Raw genomic sequence first — 22,490 nt, forward strand, 5'->3', positions numbered from 1 at the left:
TGTGAAATTTCAGTTGAAAGGCAATCCGGCCCAATCAGTATGTGTATATCCCCTAAACATGAGTGTGACCCCGATCTTGATATAAGAGACCTCTCCTTGGTGCACCTTTGAGATATCTCAAGATTCGAATTACTACATCCCGATGACTTGTTCTTGGAGAATCGAGATATATTTGGTCAAGTGACTGTGAGATAATTCAACTTTCGAACAAGTTTTCGGTATCATCTTGGGTTAGGTAGCAAATCACCTATATTTGGAACTGACTTACTTTTGGGATCCATGGGTGAATCAACAGGTTTGGATTCCAACAATTCAGTCTCATCTAAAAGATCAAGAACATACTTTCTCTATGACAAGACTACTCCCATACGAGATCTCGATGCTCCTATACCTAAGAAGTTCTTCAATGGTCCCAAATCCTTGGTATGAAATTCAGTCTGTAGGAGAAGCTTTAGATCTTGGATGCCTTGATTATCATCTCCAATAATCACAATATCATCCAAATACACAATAAGCAAAATCCTTCCAGATGGAGTATGACGATAAAATACGGGGTGATCTACTGCACACCGTTGGAGGCCAAACTTAAGTATGAAAACATTGAATCAACCAAAGCATGTTCTCGGAGACTGTTTTAAACCATATAATGATTTCTTGAGTTGATACACTAAGCTTGACTCCTCCTAAGCAACAAACCCAGGGGTGTGGGATTTACTGTTCCTATCCCCTTAACTGTAGTTTTGGACCCATTAGCAAGGATAACTTGAGGTAGATTTTTAGGATACTAGAGGGTAGAAAAGAAGTCGGTTACAACTGTCATATGGTTAGTAGCAGTAGCTTTGATAATTCAAGGACTAGTGGGAGAGATATTGGAAAACATACAAATTGTAGGATTACACTTCTGAGCAAAAGATGCAATGTGATGAGATGCTTGTTGGGATGCTTGATACTGTACTACTGTAGGAACCTTGAATACTCTGTCTCCGAGATAGTTATAGTATGTTCACTTGAACAATTGCTTGATGATAGGAACACACTTTTGGGATTTTGAGTGAACAATTGCCTGACGATAGGAGCACACTTTTGGGATTTTGAGGACGCGATCCTAACACACACACAACCTCGATACAGTCACAAATCAAAAATACATAGAGAACAAAATGCTCTTGGGATTCCAAAAGTGAACTTTTGGACCAACCAAAACAACCACAAGTGAGCTTCTAAACCAACCAAAACAAACACAATTGAGTCAACTGCTGATTCAACCACGAATGAGTCACCAACAACTGGACATAGCACTACCACAGCCCTACAAATCAAACACTGCCACTGCTCCAAGAGAATTAGATTCAGCCCCAAGAAACCAACACACAGCTCTAACCGCATCAAACAGCCTCTATACAGTTGCAAATCAGAAATACAAAGCGAACAACATCCTCCTAAAATTCATGGCCACCATCCCAATACACAACATTCAACAGCCGGAGCAAACCACAGGTACACAATGAACAAGAAGGATAAGAACGAATCAAGAACACAGCGATACCACTGTTTCAGGCCTCAATGAACTCAATAAACATTGACAAACAGCTTCGTGCATTAGTAAACAATCAGTCCCGGAATGCCGCATGTGGGCAACTAAAAAAGGTGATATCTTTGGACTAGAAAAACGACAAAAAACTTGGTATTATGGTGTGAGGAAGGATTCAAGACATTTGGGAGGAAATTGTAGCAAAATGGATAGTGTTTCACGCACCAGCGCGTGGGGTTGGAAGTGTGAGCATCTGGCCAGTGTGTCCCCATGCATGGAAGCTCCTCTGGCTGTGAAAGTGAGAGCTGGCTGATTGGCAGGTTCTGTGGCTTGCTATGTGGTTACTTTTGCAAAATATGAGGTATTTCTTCAAGTGTTGGAGAGGACAGCAGCATCCAGGATTTTTCCAACGACTGTAGCTTTTCCGTTAACTGCTGAACCTGCTCCTGGACTTTGGTGATGCTGATGATCCTTCTACAGCAGCAGGTTGCGTGGTATTATGATGTTTAGGGTTTGATTTCACGACAGTCGTGCAATTAGGGTTTAGTTCGGATCTTGCTCTGATACCATGTTGAATGATTGGGTAAAATGGAAGACCCAACCTCAATGATAGGTCTCTCCCTTTATTTATAATATGTCAAATACAATTCCAATGGCCATAATACCCTTACTGTCTCTCACTAATGTTACCATAACACATACTACTAATGTTAAATGACCAAATAACCATTAACAATAATAATTATAGATATTATTATAATTATTTGACTTAATTATTATATTTCAAAACCCACTTTTAGTGCTACAAGAACAATAATTGTACATGACAATTGAAAAATAGTAAAAATATTTTTTAAATGACTTCTATATTTTTTCAAAAATTTGGAAATTTTATGGATATTTTTAAAAATATATTTAAATTCACATGGTTATTTTACTTTATTTTTAATTAAAATAATATGTTCAAATGAATAATTTAATCCACAAAAGGTAATTTTTGATATGAAAGTATTCTAGTAAGTTGCCAAACAATTGAAAACCATATAATTGGGCTTTTAGTGTTTTCAAAAACAACTGAAAGCTGATAACAAGACAAAAAACTAGCAATATAAATAAGTGTGTTGTGATAATCTGTTTCTTCACTGTACACGAAAACAGAAAACAAAAAATAGAAATGATACCAGATGGCCCCTTAAGGATAGGTGGATTGTAAAATCCATCACATTTTCTTCGAGGGCTTGAGAGGATGCTTGTATGAGTGATCCCTCAAGTTGACTACCATGCTTCTTACTTCTTTTTGATAACAAAAGAAGAGATCATTGATAAGAAACGAATTTACAAAAAGGAGAAAAAGACTTTTCACATCAAAATTCTGGAATAAATCCAGAATAAAAGACTAAAAAACACAAGAACTAGGAAAAATCAGAGCAAACGATTCCTCCATTCTTGCTGAACCTCTGAAAAGCTAACTCCCTTACAGCAACCGAAGCCAACACACCATAAAGAGGCCAGGTATTGAATCTTCTCCCAAACCAGCTGTGAATTCAGTTTTATCCCTGGAAAAATATCTGTGCATTATGCTCCAACCATAATCCCCACAACACTGCAAAAATGCCGCATTTCCAAAGTGCTTACGTCTCCATTCTTCATCCAAACCCCCCAAAAGAAATAGACGCCATTCCCTCCACCAATGCCGGACAAAAACCCAAGTATAATCCCAGTGTAAAAACAGATGAGGTGCTGTTTCAGAATTCAAATAATAGAGCACGCAAACATCTGGAAATAGAGCCTTCAAAGGTCTCCTGATCTGCAACAGGTTATTAGTATTGATTTTATTAAGCACAATCAGCCATGCTTCTTACTTAGGGGCACTACCCGGTACGGTCACCCCTCCCAAGTGGGGTCGCAAACTGTAGTGAGGGTTCACCAACACTATTGGAGGTAGTGTTGCATGCAAGTAACAGAGAGAAGTAGGGAGGGTAGATAGGAAGATTGGGAAATCTTGAGGAGCTTAAGTGCCATGTGGAACGCAAGCAAGGGGGTAGAATGATGCAAGAGTATGGAGGACATGAAGATGATGGAAAGATGAAGTAAAGTGGGAAGAAGTAAGGTAAGGGAAATTAGATATTCTTTATTGAGAGAACCTAGGGGTAGAAGCTTTGATGTTAGAACAGGCCAAAGGTCTCTGAAATGAGGTAGGAAATAGGATATAAGGAAATGCTAGGAAGATTGGGAAATCTTGAGGAGCTTAAGTGCCATGTGGAACGCAAGCAAGGGGGTAGAATGATGCAAGAGTATGGAGGACATGGAGATGATGGAAAGATGAAGTAAAGTGGGGAAGAAGTAAGGTAAGGGAAATTAGATATTCTTTATTGAGAGAAGCTAGGGGTAGAAGCTTTGATGTTAGAACAGGCCAAAGGTCTCTGAAATGAGGTAGGAAATAGGATATAAGGAAATGCTAATGGCTTGTACAAACATATAACCACCTTTCTTTGCATGACAATGCTTAACCTTAAAGTTCCGAGGACCATCCTCATTCTATTAGTTTTGATATGTAAAGATTATACTGATTTTCTTAGTTGAGGCTCAAAATTTATGATGAATAATAGAAAAAATGGGTTGAGCTAGTTCTTGCGTCTTTGCATTGGCTTTCTTGACTTTCAATTTGCCTATTAAGGGGGTTTGGAAGGGATAGGAGGCTATGATTTATTGGAGATGTGCTGTGTTTGCTGTGATTTGGTATTATTTATCATTTGTTTATCTCTCCACATGCAATCACATGAGGGGGAGTGTTCAAGCTTTATATACATTGTTGGCCCACACTCGGACAATTTTATCTTTTAAGTAAAGGGGTCATCTAACATCTAGTAAGCATAAAAATAACCACCATGGCTCAATTGTATGCCTTGTGCTTTTTAGCATAGTTGTTAGAATCTTATGATTCACAATTTGATTCTTATGATTCATATCAATTCCATTCCAAGTTGATTTGAATCTTACTAGCAAATTAAAAAACAACTGAATTGTTGCTGAATCTATCGATTCACCTCATCTAATAAATCGATCTAAATCCATCGACTCACACAAGTCAAGACCTATCTTATCCTAACAGACCTGACTAGACATCATTTTTTTTAATTGATTTTATTCTTACACAATTACCTTCCATTCCTTGCTTACGTCAGTTATGTGCTAAATAGATGAATATATAGAACTTTAGGTCTTATGTTGCCTTCAAAAAACCATTCTTCACTCTTGGAGGAGTATAGTGTTCTGCCATTGAGAAGAAGGGGCAAAACACTCATCGGCTAAGGGTGGTACTCATGTTTTGTTATGTTGCCAGGTTGGGTTTTTAGTAGGTTGTTCAATTATTATCATTTTTTTAAAATTCATTATTTTTTTCTTTTTAATTTGAGAAAGAATATGCATGAAGTATTATTATTTTAAATTGTTGATAAACACCAAAAATTCAGTTTTTTAATATTTTATTTCTTGATTCCTTCCCTTAAACAATATTGTGATCCGCCCCTTTCTTGGACCCCACATATACAGGAGCTCTGTGCACTGGGATGCTCTTTTTTTTTCTTCCCTTAAACAACATAAATTTCATCTTTATTGATATTTTCTTGACTCCTTCCCGTACTTTTCATTTTTTTAGTGAAAGCATACAGATGAAAAAATATATGATTTTTTTAATTGCAAAAATTTAAATGTATTTTTCTATTTTTCTTGTTGTTTGTATATAAATATATGCACGTCATTTAGAATTTATTTTGAAAATTTATACTAAATCTTATGGTTCAATTCAATTCTCGATTCTCCATTTCCAAAATTGGAATTTCATTTCATGATTTGAATCTCTATTTGGCAACTATACTTGTTAGCTTGTTTCATTTTTTTTTTTTCTCTCTTTTGAAGACATTAAGTACTGCTCTATGTTAGTCTTTATGTAAGTTTTCGCTAATGCATATTTATTTTATTTTATTTTTTTTTCATTTCACTATCACTAGCTATTCACTCAAGGACACTATATGGTTTTGTCTCAACTGCTTCATCTCCATCAGTTTTTCATTCTTTACATTGTTGATATTAATCAAATAGCAATGCCCATATCGATAATTATTTCGTATGGCTAATTTTTACAATTTTTTTTTCAACATTCATGAATGCAGTGGGTTCTGTCATCAAAGGAAATAAACTTCCCTTATCCTCTTGGATTGACCCTCCTTCACATGGTTTTCTCCTCTGTGTTGTGTTTTGTACTCACAAAAGCTTTTAAGGTATTTGTTTTGCCAAGTATCAGGGCAGGCTATTTTAGCTACTCTCTCTCTCTCTCTGTTTTTTTTTAAAATTATTTTTTAATGAAATTCTGATATTCTCGCAGATTTTGAAGGTTGAGGAAGGGATGACACCAGAAATGTAAGTACTGAAGGAATTTACTTTCCTTTATGCAATGTGTTCAGCTTCTATTACTGTAACTTGTATAAAAAATCTATTACAATGCATCAGTTAAAACATGACAAGGAATATGAATGATTGTGTTTTTTTCTTTTCTATTTTGTCCTTTCTGTTCTCATGCCATGGAGACTTACAATTGTAAACTAAACCAGTCTACTGGGTTTCCACCATTTTGCTCTTTGCCAGTGACTTGAACCTTGAAAGATGAATATGTGATTTACTTTGCTAGGATAAATGGATTATTGGGGACTAGAAGATGAAATTTTGTTTTTGTTTTTTTTTTTTTTTTTTCTTTGTGGGGGGGGGGGGGCGTGGTGGTGGAGGTGAAAAAATTAAACACTTGCTTTAGCTACTGACAATTAAGTGGGATGAATAAGATGCATATTATTTGATATCTCTCATAAGATAGACTTTGGAGAAAGGGTAGGAGAATCAAGTTAGCCACCTGAAAGTGAGTGGAATGAATAACGGATCTTATTGCTTTTTATTTTTGTAGAATAGATTATTGCATGTTATTTTATTTATGATAGCTTTCTTACTGTTGGCAAATATGTATAAATATTTTTAGTATTATTAGGAAAGTAATCAATAATTTATATGCTAGATTAGATACAAAAGAAGGAGAAAAGAGACATATTTAAACTTTGCTAGAGCTAGAGAAAGAAAGAGCAAAGAAAGGTGGCAAAGTTACTTTAGTAAGCTATTTAATGAAAATCAAGTAGAAGACTTAAATTTGGAATTAAAAAATGAGGCAAAGGCTAAAGATATGAGATTTCTTCACAGAATTATAGTTAACGAAGTTAAGTATGCATTAAAAAAATGAAAAATGGAAAAGTTATAGGACCATATAACATTCTGATCAAAGTTTGGAAATCCTAGGTGTAATGGAATGGTTAACTAATTTATTTAACACAATTATAAAAACTAAGAAAATGCCAAATGAATAGAGGAAAAACACTTTAATACCTATGTACAAAAATAAAGGAGATATTCAAAATTGTTATAACTATTGTGTAACTAAACTTACGAATCATATAATGAAATTGTGGGAAAGGGTAGTTGACCTAATATTAAGGTTAGAAACAATGGTCTCAAAAAATCAATTTGGTTTTATGCTTGGGAGATCTACCATATAAGCTATAGATCTTTTAAGAAGATTAATGGAAAAGTTTAGGAAAAAAAAGGGACTTGCATATGGTTTTTATCGACTTAGAGATAGCATATGATAGGGTACCTAAGAAAGTTGTATGGTGTGTGTCAGAAAAAAGGGTGTATGTAGTAGTAGGTATACTAATGTCATGAAGGATATGGACGATAGAGTAATGACTAGCATCAAGGATTTGCCTTGAGCTCTTATCTTTTTGCTCTAGTAATGGATGAACTTACTAGGAGTATCCAAAATGAGGTTCCTTGGTGTATGTTGTTTGTTGATGATATTGTCTTGATAATTGAAATTAGGGGTAGAGTAGAATCTAATTAGAATTATGGAGAGAAGCTTTAGAATCTAAATGTTTTAAGATAAGTAGAAATAAGAAAGAATATATGAAATGTAATTTCAATCATAATGGGAGGAATATTGGAGAAAAGGTTAAACTTAATAATCAAGAAATCTACGACACTAGTAGATTTCGATACCTTGTATCTATTTTGCCAGCTAAAGGAGAAATTAAAGAAGATATAATGCATAGAGTTAAAGCAGGTTTGGTGAAATTGAAAAGTTCTTTGAGTGTTGTGTGATTGTAGAATACTCTTCAAATTAAAAAGAAAGTTCTCTAGAATGGCTGTAAAACTAGTTATGCTATATGGATCAAAATGTTGAGCAACTAAGAAACGACATATCCAAAAAGTAAAAGTTGTCGAGATGAGGATGCTAAGGTGGATGAGTGGTATAACATTAAAAGACAAACTAAGTACTGAACATATTCATGGTAAGTTAGGTGTAACTCCTAGATAAGATAAGGAGGGACAACTCATATGATTTGGGCATCTGCAACATAGGCCAGTATTGCACTAGTGAGGATGAGTGAGCTAATTATTGTGAGAAGCAATAGAAGGGTAGGGGTAGACCCAAAATAACTTGAAGTGAGATAGTGAATAAGGATTTAACAGCCCTGAATTTGTCAGAGGAAATTGCCCATGATTATGTAAATTGGTGGAAAAGTATTCATGTAGCAACCCCACCTAGTGGGACTTAAGACTTGGTTTGCTGTTGTTGCTGTATTAGGAAAGTAAGTACGCATAATAGTGCCTTAGTTTTATTAGGTTTCTGGTTTGTGTTTTCTTGTTCCTCTGGCATGCAGGTCTTTGAATATCATATCAGTATTATGTAATGGACTTGGAAAAATTTTGGAAAGGAAATTAATTAGGTTAAGGTTAATTCCTTCTTGTGGATGTGTCTACATTATTTTTTATTGCTGCCTTTCTGCTGGTGTGCCCACAGCTGCTGCTTCTAGGGTTGGGCTTCATTTTCATCACAGAAGCCTTTAGGAGGAAGCCATGATCTTTTGAGTTACACTCAAGCTACCAAAATCTTAGAGCCCCAGACCTATGCCAATTAACTCAGCCTGAACCTGAACTTTGGACCAAACTTCCTTTGCTCAAACCACTTGAGAAAAAAATTGGATACACTTTCCACATTCCTTCCTAAGTAGCCATGATGCTGCTAAACTGGATTATTTCCCTATCAGATTTGATATCATGCAGATATGCACTGCATTTATTCCAGTTCTTCCATAGCATGATGCATGGAATCAAAGCACTAGCTTCCACGGATATTTGAGTTGTGTTGGTAGAGTTCATAGGAGTCTCATTGACCATTCCATTACTGTTAAACTAAAATTGAAACCCAAGCAGGCCAAGCTACTGAATTTGATATCTTATCTCTGTATCAGCAAATACTTTTTCCACAAGGAATTGTCGTGTCTTTCTATTGGATTTTTTTTTTTTTTTTTTTGCATTACTTCCCCTGTGGGAGCAATACCGTGTTGAGAGCCGTAGAGAGATGCTTGTTTCTCAACGAGATGGGCAATTATTCAGGATACATCTGGTATGGTATCCCTCCTCGGATAATCACAGAGAGGGCTTGGTCATTCACGGATCAAATAATTGTATGTCAATTCAGGAGAAAGGCAGCCATGGTGTTTTGTACATAGTTGCCAAATGTCAATCCTAAAGATTGCACTAAAAGATAGTTATTCATCCCAAGCATTACCTACACAAGTTGATAACAAAATTGCAAAGCAAGAAGAGTACATCATGGGTAGTCTTTTCCTGAGTTTCACCTGCTCAATCTGAAACTGAAGTTTGAGAAGATTGGGCCTGAGGAGCTCCCCAAACATAAGGAAGATAGAAACCCATCTAAGGATGAGCAAGTGGCCAAGATGGTCCAAGAGTTCCTGTAAATCCCTGCCATTGAGTTGTCATTACCAATGATTAGGTTATGTGATTGGCAGGCAGAAGCTGTAGTTAATTTCTTCTTGTTCCTATGGGAAAAAAATTTTTGATTGATTTGGAAATCTCTAACTCTGAATTCTAGTTCATTGTTCTCCTCCCACCCTTTAAATACTTGAGGTTGAGTATTTTTCAACTGGGGGAAAATGATGCAGTATGGGAAGTGAGGCTAGAAATTCAGTTTCAAATTCAAGTCATTTAGTTTTTTGGATATTATTTATTTATCTGCAAAGAGAAATTTCATTAAGGGGTACCTGGGGTTACCCCCCCTTCCAACACAAAACAGTGTCAAAAGAGAAATCATCTGTAATACAGGGTGTCAAAAAGTTAAGAATTGTATGGGCGTCTATCATGTACATGCTACCCATGTGAACTAATTGAACTGGTAGTCCATCTCTCTTTGATTAACATGGCTGATTCTTCAAGGGCTTTTCTATTTCTTCCCCTCTACATAATCCAAAAAATGGTAAGGGGAACAAGAGTCAAAGTTTCCTTCTTAGTTCTTTCTTTCTTGAACGAATGCCTTTCATGCCCAAAATTCTTTACCCATCATCATAGCAGTAGCCTGCTGCTTTCTGATAAGTACAGTGGCCAAGTCTCAGAGATTTCTGGTCCAAGAATAAATGCTTTTAGTGGTGATTTAGCCCAGTGGAGGTTGATTAGAAATCAGCAGCCTTTGAAGCTCATAACAGTTTAAATCTTTATGGGCTTTCTGGCCAGCCCAGAAGTCTATTTATCACAAAGAAGGTAATGAGCCCACTACAGAATATAGAGATGAACTGTATAAGCCTAGTACTGTCAACTCTGCCCTTCCCCTTCTGCAGAATAAGTTTTACACTTTATTGCAGGGAAGGGATTCCAAGCCTACCATTGCGCAATGCAAGGGGATTGGTAGGGTGAAGCCAGCAGGGCAACCTTCACCTAGTGTTATTGGCCATTCGGTTAGTATTAGGAACTCAACTGATCCTGTTTCAGTTCAAGAGGGTTGCTGCCAGGATGAGGGGTTGATCAAGAAGTTGCCCTCAGCATTGACTGAGGGAGGGGCTTGCACTAAGGTTCATGAAGGTGGTTTGGATAACATACAGAGATTGGCTGTTGAAGAGGGGGATCACTCTTCTGGTGAGGGAAGGAATTTCAAGAAGGTTTATGTTCGCCTGGTGGATGAGCAAGATAATTCTTCTAGGAATTCCCAGGAAAATGTAATTGACAATACTGGAAGCCTGGAAATACTTTGTGTTGTGAATTCTCAAAATCTTCAAAAAGGATACAGAAATGAGAGGACTGAAAAGTGCAAGGAAAAGGAGAAATGGGGTGATGTGTTGGATGATGATAGCCATGATATTAGTGAATTTGCAGATGAGGGCAGCTTGCTTTTGGATGAATTCAAGATCAATGTGGCTATGTTTCTGAATCATCTGATTTATATGGGGATTTATTATATGTGGTGCCATCTCCATTGGAAGGCTTGGAGGGCACTTCTACTGAAGAGGATGGTTTGGGTAAGAAGCAACAATGTAAGGAAGGGATCTTGCCACTCCAATTGTTGAGGTTGATCGAAAGGACTTAGAAGCTCAACAATTGATGGATGAGATGGGGACGTGGTTTACCAGCCTTGAAAGTAACAAAGTTTGCTTGCATGGAGAGAGGAGGAAATTGAAAAAAGGGCAAGTGAATAAGAAAACTTTAAGTGTTTGGTGAATTATGAAGGCAAGGGCTTAAAGAGGGGGTTTCTTGTGTGACTTGTTAGTTAGGTCGTTCTATTTTTATTTTTATTTTTAAATTTTTTTAGTTTAATTTTTTTTTGAGATTGCTTGTCCTCTTTTAAATTGTAATCTCCTTTCCTCTCTTAATATATCTTCTTTTTTCTATTAAAAAAAAAAGTCTCAGCATCTGCCTTGCACAAATAGCATCTGTGGCAGTCATCTTTTCCACTGATGTTCATTGTGAGGATCTTCCCTATACTTACCTCCCACACAAAAAACAATCATTATGGTAGCAGATGTCTTCCAAATAGCCTTCCAGGAGGACATTCTGCTCATTGCAACGGGAGATATGAGTTTTCTATAGTGGGAGCTGACTGTAAAGCTGTTATTGTCCAGGGTGCACATTGGTTCAGTAGGGAGGTATCGAAAGTGAACAAAAGTACAGGTTGCTAAAGAAATCCACAAAGCTTTCAGTCTCCCAATCATGGGTATTTCTCAGCAGGTGGGATGTCCTGTGGACTTCCATTGGCTGAAGGGAGGTGACTTCTAATTAGTGCACCTTTGTTGCAGGCCAAGCTGAAATTTGTTGGAAACCTTATGTTAAGAGGAGAAGGGCCACACCAGATGTTGGGCCAAAACAAAACATTATCACCATTCCCCATGTCAAATTTGATAAAACAGGATAGATCTTTGCAGCCTTTTCATATGAATCTCCAAATTCCTACCTCATAGGGTTCTCTAACTTCTTAAGTCCAACCATTGCGATCAAGGTATTTTGAAACAATGATCTTTCTCCAGAAATGATTTTGCTTATTCAGGAACCTCCATAACCATTTCCTGAGGAGGGGTTTGTTGAAATTTGATAGGGACTTAAGCCTTAAACCTCTATTTTGAATACATTGATTAACAGCTACCCCTCCCCCCACCCTATGGAAAAAAATTGAGAAGATGGTAGTTGAACTCCTCTCCTATCTTTCCTCAAAAGAATTTTTGGGAATGCCTTCCAATCTTTTGACTATTGAGCAAGGAATAGGGAAAAGGGACATATAATAGAGTGGGAGATTTAAGAGGATTTAAAAAGGTATTCTTGATGATGGTAAGTCTTCCTCCTTTTGATGGGTAAATCCTTTTCCATCCAGTGAGTTTCTTCTCAAACCTCTCGATGATAGGATCCCTAACTCCTTTATATTTAAACTTAGCTCTGGGAGGGGGACCAAGGTAGATTAAAAGAAAATACCCCAATTTGCAGCTCAAAATGCCCACAATGAAAGCTCTCTCAGTGATGTCTCCCATGTGAATAATTTCATTTTTCCCAAGTTGATTTTCATTCCCGAGAATCCTTCAAAAGCAAAGAAGGGTACACCTTAAATTGAGGATCTGCCTCACAGAATATAATGGTGTCATCAGCAAGAGGGTGACTTCCATTTTTCTACCATTTTCCCGATACTAATACCTGAAACGACCTACGCATTTTGCAGCAGGAGGCTCAATAAACAATGAGGGAGAGAGGAGATCCCCTTGCCCTCTAGAGGATTGGAAAAAAAAAAATTGACGGTCAGCCATCAACTAACACTGGAAATATTGGAGTCATAACACATTCATGGATCCATTGACATCGCATATCCCAAAAGGCTATTCTTTTGGGAACTAGAGGAGAAAATCCAGGCTAACGCAGTCAATATTTTTTGCAAATCTCTCCTCATTTCCATGCCTCAAGAGTAGGCATGCACAACTTTAGAGGCTATAAGAGCAGCATCCATGATCCATCTACCTGCTACAAAAGCGTGTTGGAGCTGGCCAATGGTTTTTGGTATCACTTCCTTGAGTCTTGAGGTAAGCACCTTGGATAAGATTTTATTAATAGTTATATACTTCCCAGTAAGCTGATAGGGCAGAAATTCTTGATGCATAAGGCCCCTGTGATGCACAGGCAGCATCAAGGATCTGCAGCCATGGGAGAGGTTTGAAGAAATTGAAGTGAGGAAGGGGAAGAGAGGAGATGCAAATGGAAAACTCACATTCACTTCAATTCAAATCCAACAACTACTCCTACAACATGGCTTTAACACCTTATTTATAAGAAAGCCCCTTAAAATGAAATTTCTCGTGAACTCCTAAAACTACATTACATTACAAACATACCCCTAGAATACACTAATATTACAAACAAGCCACAACACTTACTTAATCCTAATACAGGCAAACAAAACACACATCATTAAACAACTAACTAAACACATTTGGGTTTATGACACAATAAATCATTGACTCTATTCTTTGACATAGGCCTCCAAATTGGGACAAAATGATCCATTCAAGTACCCACTTCTCATCCTATATTTGCTCTTGCTTCTAAAAATTACTCGACTCCGTCGAGTTGGGGAAAGTACCAAGGAGTCCATCACCATGAATAGAATCATCTTGTTTCACAGGAAAAGAACTCGTGGTATGCTTCGACTTGGTGAGTGGTAGAGTTCAAGATGGCATCAACTTATACTTCTTGTGGTCAATGGAGAGGGAATAAGAATTCTCATATCCATCATGTTTCACCTTCCTATCAAATAGCCATGGCGGCCCACAAGGATATGACATAATTAGAGAGGAAGGATATCACATTGCACTGTCTCCAAATGGAACCAATCTTGAAAGTAAGTAAGCAACAATCATGGACCTTCAAGTTGGTATCATTCACCCAAGCAATTTTGTATGTTTTGGGATGAGGCTCAACTGCTAAATTTAACTTCCTCATGGCTTCTTCAGAAACTACATTTGTGCAACTACCAAGATCAATAACCTAAGTACAAAGCTGCTTTTGGCATATCACTTAAGTTTGAAAGATGTTGGTCTGCCACCAATCTTCTTTTTCTTCACTCTTGTTTGAGGAAAGCATATGTCGAAGCACTCAATAGATTCTCACATTGCCATCATCATCTAAGTCACTTGGAATTTTTGTTTCAGCTTCAACTACCTGAGTTCCATCATCATCACCATTTTCTTTTTCCGCAACATCCATGACTTGGTTAGGACATTGTGAAGCTCGATGCCGAAAACCTTGACATTTAAAGCATTTAAGTGATGGTTGGATTTTAGAAGTTGTTTTGGAATGCTCGACAGTCTTCCAAGGGGTACTAATTCAAACTCGTTTACCCAATTGCTCAACCATCTTCTTTGTGCAACTCCACTAGTATTCTTCTCAAATCAAAGAGCTGATGTAGCTCTAGGAGGATTATGTTGCGTGTCCTCCTCAATCTGAGTGACAACATGTTCTACATCCCCAACTGTAATGAGACAACATGTAACAAGTTTGGGGGCAATACCTGGCTTCAACCCTTTTTGTACAAATCTATCATCACATCCTTGTTCCATTCTATGTCAGCATGAGTAGCCAAATGATAGAATCTACGTTTAGTCTGTAATTGTATTTTGTTCATGCTTCAAATCAAAGAGTTCGAAATGAACAAATGCTGCTTTTAATTGGATGGCGCAAATTGCTCCTACATGGCTTGCATCTTCTCATCCCACGTTGTAATCTCACCAAATCTCCTTCTTCTAAAGATCTCACATTTTTTAGTTCACCAAATTCGAGCAGTTCCCTTCAATTTAGAGTCAACCAAGCATAACTTTCTAGCCTCATTCATGTCATACCATTGGAAGTAGTACACCAAAGAATATAGCCAATCATCAAATTCATCAGGAGAACCATCACCATTAAATCTGAGACTTCTAGTTTAATTCCCTAGCACGAATGATTATTTTGGTCCTCACACAACTCAAAAGTATGGGACTACAGCTGATTCGACCATCTTGTTTGGTAGAAAAATTCATGGGCCTTCTGCCTAAAGCTCAATTGTGTTAGCCTATTCAAAGCATTGGTAATCGTCTCTAAGGCATTTTCCATGTTTTGTACCCTACAGATAACAATTCCACCTTTGCGGACTCATGATGCAATTATATATCACCAAAGATTCTTAATTGATTTGCAAAAAAGCCTCAATATTCATGAAAACCACAAATTTCACTCCCAATTATTTAAGAACAATCTTCAAGTCACCTTTAATCTTGAGTATCACGTAGAAATGAAATGAATTCACTTAGAAAACTCACAAATGCAACAATAGAAGCTGATTTTCAATGCTGAAAGTGAAATATTGTGGAAGAAACCCAGAACATCATGGCTGAAGGCAATTTCTTGTGAAATTGACAATTGCAGGGAACTCTGCCAACTTTTCTCACGCGCATTGCTTGTGCGTGTCGCATGTGAGTTGCCGGCGGCAACTTTCCGGCAATGATTTTTGGGGCAAGGGGAGATCAAGGAATGGGGAGTACAATGGTGTTGGTGGTGTGATGAGAAAAGCACAGGACGTTAGAGTTTTCAAAGAGCGACAGCTGGAGATGTTTGACTGGCTCGTGGGGTTCAATGGTGGCCAGAAGATGATGAAATTTTAGGGGCTCGGGTTTCGGGAGGTTTCGTTTGTGATGGTGTGGAAGTTGTCAAGAAAAGGTTCAACCGTTCAAGGGAAGGGGTGTTTGAAAGAATGTGATACTATTGGAATTTTCTAAAAAGTTCAGAACTGTTTCTCTTTTTCTTTTTAACTGAAATTCTGGGCATAGAAAAATCAAAGGGAGAATAAATGAAGAGAAACAGAGAGAGAAGAAGAAGAAGAACAACAATAACATTTGGGTTTAGGACCCAATAAACCATTTACTCTATTCATCAACATAGGCCTCCAAATTGGGTTAACTGGAGGGGGCAGCTCCCCTGCAAAGCTCCATGTTTCTCTCTCTTTATTTTTTGTTTTGTTTTTGTATTGAAAAAATTGACCCGTTAAAGCCCCCCTGTCCCTTCCAATTAATTCCCAATCCTACCCCCCAGGCTCAGCTGAAGGACAATTTTTATATATATATATATATATATATATAAAACTTCCATCATACTTTTACCTGTAGAACAAAATCACCTAGATCATATGAAAGATCAAATCGTATAGATAATGAAGATATCTCCACTATTGTTTTATTCTATTTTATACCAAATGTATGTATGTACATATTTTAAAATGCAAATTACATGCACCTAAATTTCTTACATCATAATTTAAAAATTGGTAGTTGCATTTATTTCTATCTATGTACATACTTTAAAATGCAAATTACATGCACCTAAATTTCTTACATCATAATTTAAAAATTGGTAATTGCAATTATTTCTGTTATCATATTATAATTTTTTTATATAAAAATAAAAAGAAAGATTATAGCAAGAATTTATTAAAAATATTTTAAAAATTAAGTTAGTAAATATACGATGTAAAATTTCTTGTCTAATAGTATAAAAATCTACATTAAAAAGGTTAAAAGTTAAGGATTACTAATACCAATGTATAGAATAGGTACACATGATATAACAATTTGATAATTCTTAAAAGAAAATTCCTAAAGAATAAAAAGTGACAAAAATATTTGTCATAAAAATATGTTAATTTTATTCCAAAGACTTTACTAAAAAGAGAAGTTTTGAGAAATTAATTACTATATTATCAAATTGATATTTTTCAGTGTCTAGAATTTTTAAGAAATGTCAATCATTTTTAAATTACGTTGAGAGTTGGTGGAAACAGTAAAATTATTAATTTATCCTCTTGTTGCTAGATTGTCTCAATTTATTTTAATTATCCTAATTTTTAAAATTATAATCGAGTGTGTTTTTTTTTCCCAATTATGAATTTTGTTAAAATCAAACTTGCGATAAATGAAAGATGTCTATCTTGTGATTACTTTATTATATACAGTTAAAAAGAAATTCTGCAAAATTTTGATATTGATTTGATGATTGATGACTTTTGTGCTATGAAAGAAGCGGCGAACATAACTATAGGGTCATTACTCAAGTTAAATTATTGGTTTATATTTGATCTTTTGATTTTTTTTTTTTTTGTAAGTCATGCTCATAGTGATGTATATATAATTTCATTTTTTTATAGTTGTTAAGATGGATTTACTTATTATTCTAATTAATCATTTTTTTAAATTCTTGCGTGTGTAGATAATTTAGTTAAAAATTAATGAAAGTTATAATAATTACAAACATATTAAAAAAATTTCTATAAAATTTATATATATATATTTATATATATAAATATATATACTTTGGTCCCCTTCAAAATATAATTTCTGAATCCGCCATTGGTCGAAATGATGCTCACTGGTCTGCCTGATCTGTCGAAATCATCAAAAACCCTGATTATGTTCTTGCTTGAAGAGGTCCCAATTTGCTTGGAAGAAAACGAAAGTGAAGCCGTAGGGGCCTGGTGCTTTGTCTCCAATGCAGTCTTTGAGGGCTTGAAGCATTTCCTCACAAATGGCCTTTCCTGCCACTGCATGGAAGAATTCAAGGTGTTGAAAGTGATGCCATCAACTTTTGGTATCCAACTTTAAGGTTCTTTGCAGCAATTTTTATAGAAATCACAATTCCCTTCTTAATGGCCTCTAACTCTACCAAAGCCTCTTCCTCAACTTCAACTCCACTCAAGGTGTTAAACCTTCAGTAAGCATTTGCTGTTTGGTGGAAAACACTGCTGTTCAGATCCCTCTCTTTGAGCCATGAGGCCCTGGAGTTTTGTCTCCAAGTTGTTTCTTCCATATTAATGACCTCAGCCATCTTTTTTTCCCCCCCTGAGAAGCAGCCTTCTTGCTTCATCTTCAGCATCGAGGCTTTGAACTTTTTTTGTTTTTTTTTGTTTTTTTTTTAATCATCGAGCTCCTTTGAGGCCGCAAAAGTCAGATTCTTTTTTAAGTGAATATTCCCAAACGTGAACTTATTCATTCATTTCAACTTTTCCTTCAATTTTAAGGAGGCTAGATAACTTGCCTGCCCTTGATGAAGCGAGACAACCATAGCTTAGTCACCAACCCTCTAACTTGAGCCACATATTTTCAAACTGGAAGGGGGTTGGACCCCACTTGATTCCTCCTGTGTGCAGAATGATAGGAACGTCATCTGAGAAGGCTTTGGAGAAGTTTTTGTGATACAAAGGGGAAAGAAATGTTCTTCCCATCTTGTTGAGATTAAAAAAATGCCAATCCTTGGGTAAGAGGGGATCTCTTGAGAGTTAGGTCATGTAAAAGAGCCGCAAGAAAGGTAAGATCTATCAGAGGTTCACATTTATAAATTCTAGAAATTCCTTCATGCTTATGCCCTGAGAAGTTCCCACACTTCTTTCACAAGCATACAACGCCATGTTGAAGTTTCCCCTAATAACCAAGGGGCATTCCACTTGTCTTTGATCTCAAAAAGCTCCATCCACAGCAGCTTCCTGGTGGTCCTTCACCAGATCATAAATTCTTGTGAAAATCCACATGAAGTTATCCTCCAAGTTCCTGAAAGGCAAGATACAGAGAATGTATTAATTGTGTGATCCAGCATTTCCACTACTTCAGCCTTGCATGTCACAAATTATCCCATGTTTCTAGCAGCTCCAAGGTAGATCCATTTGCAATATCTGTGGCCCCATATGCTGATCCTATCAACCATCATAGTTTTGGTTTTCTGTAAGCATATTATGTCACCTCTCCATGGTTTGAGAAAACATTTAACTATTGCCCTTCCTGATAAGCCAATTCCAAGAGATCATTTTCATCAATATAATTTCTCCCGAAGTCCTCAGCTGCTACCAGTCGCCTAAGTCTGATACTCCTCCACTTTAGTCATAGTTCATCGAGAAATTCCTGTCATTTCAGTTATCTGTTAGTACCCTTTTTGCTGTTGCCCTTTGGTTTTTTGATAATAAGCTCTCTTCTTTTTTTCTGTATTTCTTCAAATTTGTGTCTTCTTCAAAGTTTTCGAGGGACACTCCAATAGTCTTGATCAACTTGAACGCATAATTGGAGCAGATAATTGGAGGCTCTAAAAAGGTTCACCCATGAACTATGCAAAATAGTTGCATATGATTTCTGGCCAGGATCCTCTATAATGTGAAGGAATTCTCTATAGTGGTGAGACAGAAAATCACCCTTTGAGACACCATTTCATCCACTCCTTGATAAAGGATTATTTGAAGTGAAAATAGACATTAGACAATATCCAGGGATACCACTTACCGATGTGTCCTAGATTTCTGCCATTTGGATCACACAATGAGTTCTACACATTCATTCAGAAATAAAAAGTTTATTGATTTTAAATATTTTCTCCTGATCTTTTCTGTTTTTGTAGTTTTCAGGCAATATAAGCAATTAATGAATTTTTCCTATCATACAATATCCAATGGAAGGGGAGCCTAGGCGCAATGGTAGTCAGGTTCGAGGTATGGAAACAGCCTCTTGCAAAAATGCAAGGCAAGGCTGGGTATTCCAGACCCCGCATATGCGGGAGCTTTGTGCACCGTGCTGCCCTTTTTTTATATAATATTCAATGGCTTTAAATATTTCTCACCTGATTTGCTTTCTTTTCTAGTTTTCTAGTTTTGGGGCAATTTGAAAGAACAAAGAATATTTCCTATTAAATTATATAGTTAGGGGCAACAAAGAGGAAGATTTTGAGTACATTCCAGTATAGACTCAAATTAAGTTTTCTTATGACTGCATTGTGAAGTCTTAACAAGGCGACAGAAGGTGCCACCCTTTGGTTACTGATTTACATTCACTGTGCTGGTCCAGACCCTGAAAATAATAGTTTGCTGACCAAGGATCCTGGTTGTGCTATATTTCGTCATGTATTAAGAATATTTGTCCAGATATTAAAAGTATTGTCTTAATCCCTTAATAAATTGGTATAGACTGGTTACTTATTTTGGTTACGTGTGCATTCTTGCCTTGTTCTAGGAGATCTAATCAATTTATAACTATTCAGATTTGCTTCTTCAGTCATCCCAATTGGTGCAATGTTTGCCATGACTCTTTGGCTGGGGAACACTGCCTATCTTTATATATCTGTTGCATTTGCACAAATGTTGAAGGCAATTAGTAAGTTCTTTTTATTCTTCTTGGATCTCTCTTTCAACTTTCAAGTTGTATAATTATAGCCTTTATTGAAATTCTGTGGTCTCAAAATCCAGAAATGTATTTGAATATGTTTGTTTAGGGAATGTAACCAAGGCTGGGAGTGGTGTGGGGATTTTAGAATAGTCAATAAATCCAAGTATTGTGACTATTTGTCATTGACAATGGTTTTAATTTCACCAATGATTTCTTCTAAATTGAGATCTGCAGTGCCAGTGGCTGTTTTCATTCTTGGGGTTGCAGCTGGTCTTGAAGTAATGAGCTGCAGGATGCTCTTCATAATGTCAGTGATAAGTTTTGGTGTTTTAGTGGCTTCTTATGGAGAAATCAATATCAGCTGGATTGGAGTGGTTTACCAAATGGGTGGCGTCATTGGAGAAGCCTTACGGCTTATATTTATGGAGATTCTTGTTAAAAGGAAGGGTCTCAAACTGAACCCTATATCTGTCATGTACTATATTAGTCCCTGCAGGCATGTACCACATCCGTTTGCTAAAGCTGTAATACCCTTCAAAGTGGTTCTTTCCACATTTTGTTGAAGGAAAATTCTCCCTGAATTTTTTGTTTATTTTGCAGCGCTCTTTGTTTATTTATTCCATGGATTTTCTTAGAGAAGCCAAAGATGGACGCCCAGGGGTCGTGGAATTTCCCCCCTCTTGTGCTATTACTCAACTCTCTCTGTACTTTTGCTCTCAACCTGTCAGTTTTCCTTGTAATCTCACATACAAGTGCATTGACAATTCGTGTTGCTGGAGTTGTCAAGGATTGGGTGGTTGTCTTACTCTCTGCGCTCCTGTTTGCGGATACAAAGTTGACAATTATAAACTTGTTTGGCTATGGCATTGGTAAGAAGCTAAGCAGAACCCCACCCCCGCCACTAATGATTAACTTGCTTTAATGAAATTGTATAGAATGATACAATTGTTTTTAAAAAAAATGTACTTATATGGGTAAAAATAAACAAAAAGACAGAAGAAATTGAGATTATTTTTTGCAGCTATTGCAGGTGTGGCAGCATATAATAACCACAAGTTGAAAAAGGAAGCCACTCAAGGTAGCTCCACGGAGTCCCAAAGTAGTCAGTCTACATCGACAGCCTCATCATCAACCTTTAATGAATAGATATATCGATAGAGTAATCCTGCAAGTAACTGAGGTACTTAATCAACTTACATAAACTAAAATTAAGTTCGTAATATGAGTTGTTTATCACTCGCATTAAAAATAAAAAATGAAAAGCTTATTGGGCCTAAACTACCCAACCAAAAAAAATAACCCGTACCCCATATCAATCCCCTCTCCACCATTTCCTAAAGTTTAAAACCTGAAATCTCCAACTGATCTACTATCTGTGACATCTTTTCTGTCGCGACCCGCACATAATGTTCTATTTTTTTAGAGTACTTAGGAAGACTCTATCTGTGTTGTAATTTTGAAGTTCAGCCCGGTGAGGGTTTTGTTGTATGATATTCCTTTCCTTTTTATTGATTTGTTGCAGATGCTCCTACATTGGGAGATTTTGTTTGGTGCATCGTATGGGAAAGACACAACCCGGATACTGGAAATTTTCATCTGTAAAATCAAGAGAGCATATATTTTATGAATAGAATTATGAATGCTTGTTTGAAGGCTTTTCATTGTTTTTGAGGAACCTTAATTGTATAGGATGATTTGCTTGTAAAGAAACTGCTGGAATTCAAGTCATAGTAATATTTGTATTTCTTTCATCCCCCCTTAAGAAAATCCTGATTCCTGGAAGGTTGATGATGCCCAAAGGTTCACTGTAGCTGTTCTTAGTATTTTAGCACAGTAGGCTTTGGGTACTAATTGGGACGAACAAAATAAGTATTTATACTAAGGTTAGGTTTGGCTCAGGGAATGCTTGGTTTTTATGAATTCCTATGGACAGAATATAGTACAAAGGACTGATAGCTTAACAAAAGAAACGGTATTTTTATTCTAAAGTAAATGATTATGCAAATTTTTTATTAATCTATAACATGGAATAGGTAAAAAATAATTATATCTAGATTTTTTTTCATAGGAAGGTCTATAGTTTTATCTGATTTCCTGTTTGATGGAATAATGTAACTTTTTATGAGCGACTATTTTGTAAATTAGTATATAAAATTACTGTTCTATTTTTACCTTATTTATTGGATTGGAGTGAACACAATTGGCATTATGAATTTAACTGTTGAATTTTTAAAAAAAATATTGTATTCTTAGAGCGAAACTGCGCCCAATTATTGAATTTAAAATCATGTGAAATAGAAACTCATGGATAATATTGTGTTGTAAATTTTGGTTGAAACTTTGATGCATTGATAATATTGTCATGGATTCTCAAT

The 22,490-nt window shown here is 36.3% G+C and overlaps 1 protein-coding gene across 1 annotated transcript in view; it reads left to right on the forward strand.

Annotated features, from left to right (window-relative positions):
• Positions 1 to 21,897, forward strand: part of LOC131163881 (probable sugar phosphate/phosphate translocator At3g14410) — a 39,092-nt gene extending 17,195 nt beyond the window's left edge. Inside the window, exons 2-8 of the mRNA XM_058120687.1 lie at positions 5,704 to 5,811; positions 5,916 to 5,950; positions 19,991 to 20,103; positions 20,350 to 20,611; positions 20,716 to 20,984; positions 21,137 to 21,295; positions 21,638 to 21,897. Coding sequence (XP_057976670.1) covers positions 5,704 to 5,811; positions 5,916 to 5,950; positions 19,991 to 20,103; positions 20,350 to 20,611; positions 20,716 to 20,984; positions 21,137 to 21,261 — 912 coding nt within the window. The 3' untranslated portion in view covers positions 21,262 to 21,295; positions 21,638 to 21,897. The remainder of the gene's footprint in view (positions 1 to 5,703; positions 5,812 to 5,915; positions 5,951 to 19,990; positions 20,104 to 20,349; positions 20,612 to 20,715; positions 20,985 to 21,136; positions 21,296 to 21,637) is intronic.
• The last annotated feature ends 593 nt before the right edge of the window (positions 21,898 to 22,490 follow it).

Source organism: Malania oleifera, chromosome 9 (assembly GCF_029873635.1).
Source record: "Malania oleifera isolate guangnan ecotype guangnan chromosome 9, ASM2987363v1, whole genome shotgun sequence".
Taxonomy (NCBI): Eukaryota; Viridiplantae; Streptophyta; class Magnoliopsida; order Santalales; family Ximeniaceae; genus Malania; species Malania oleifera.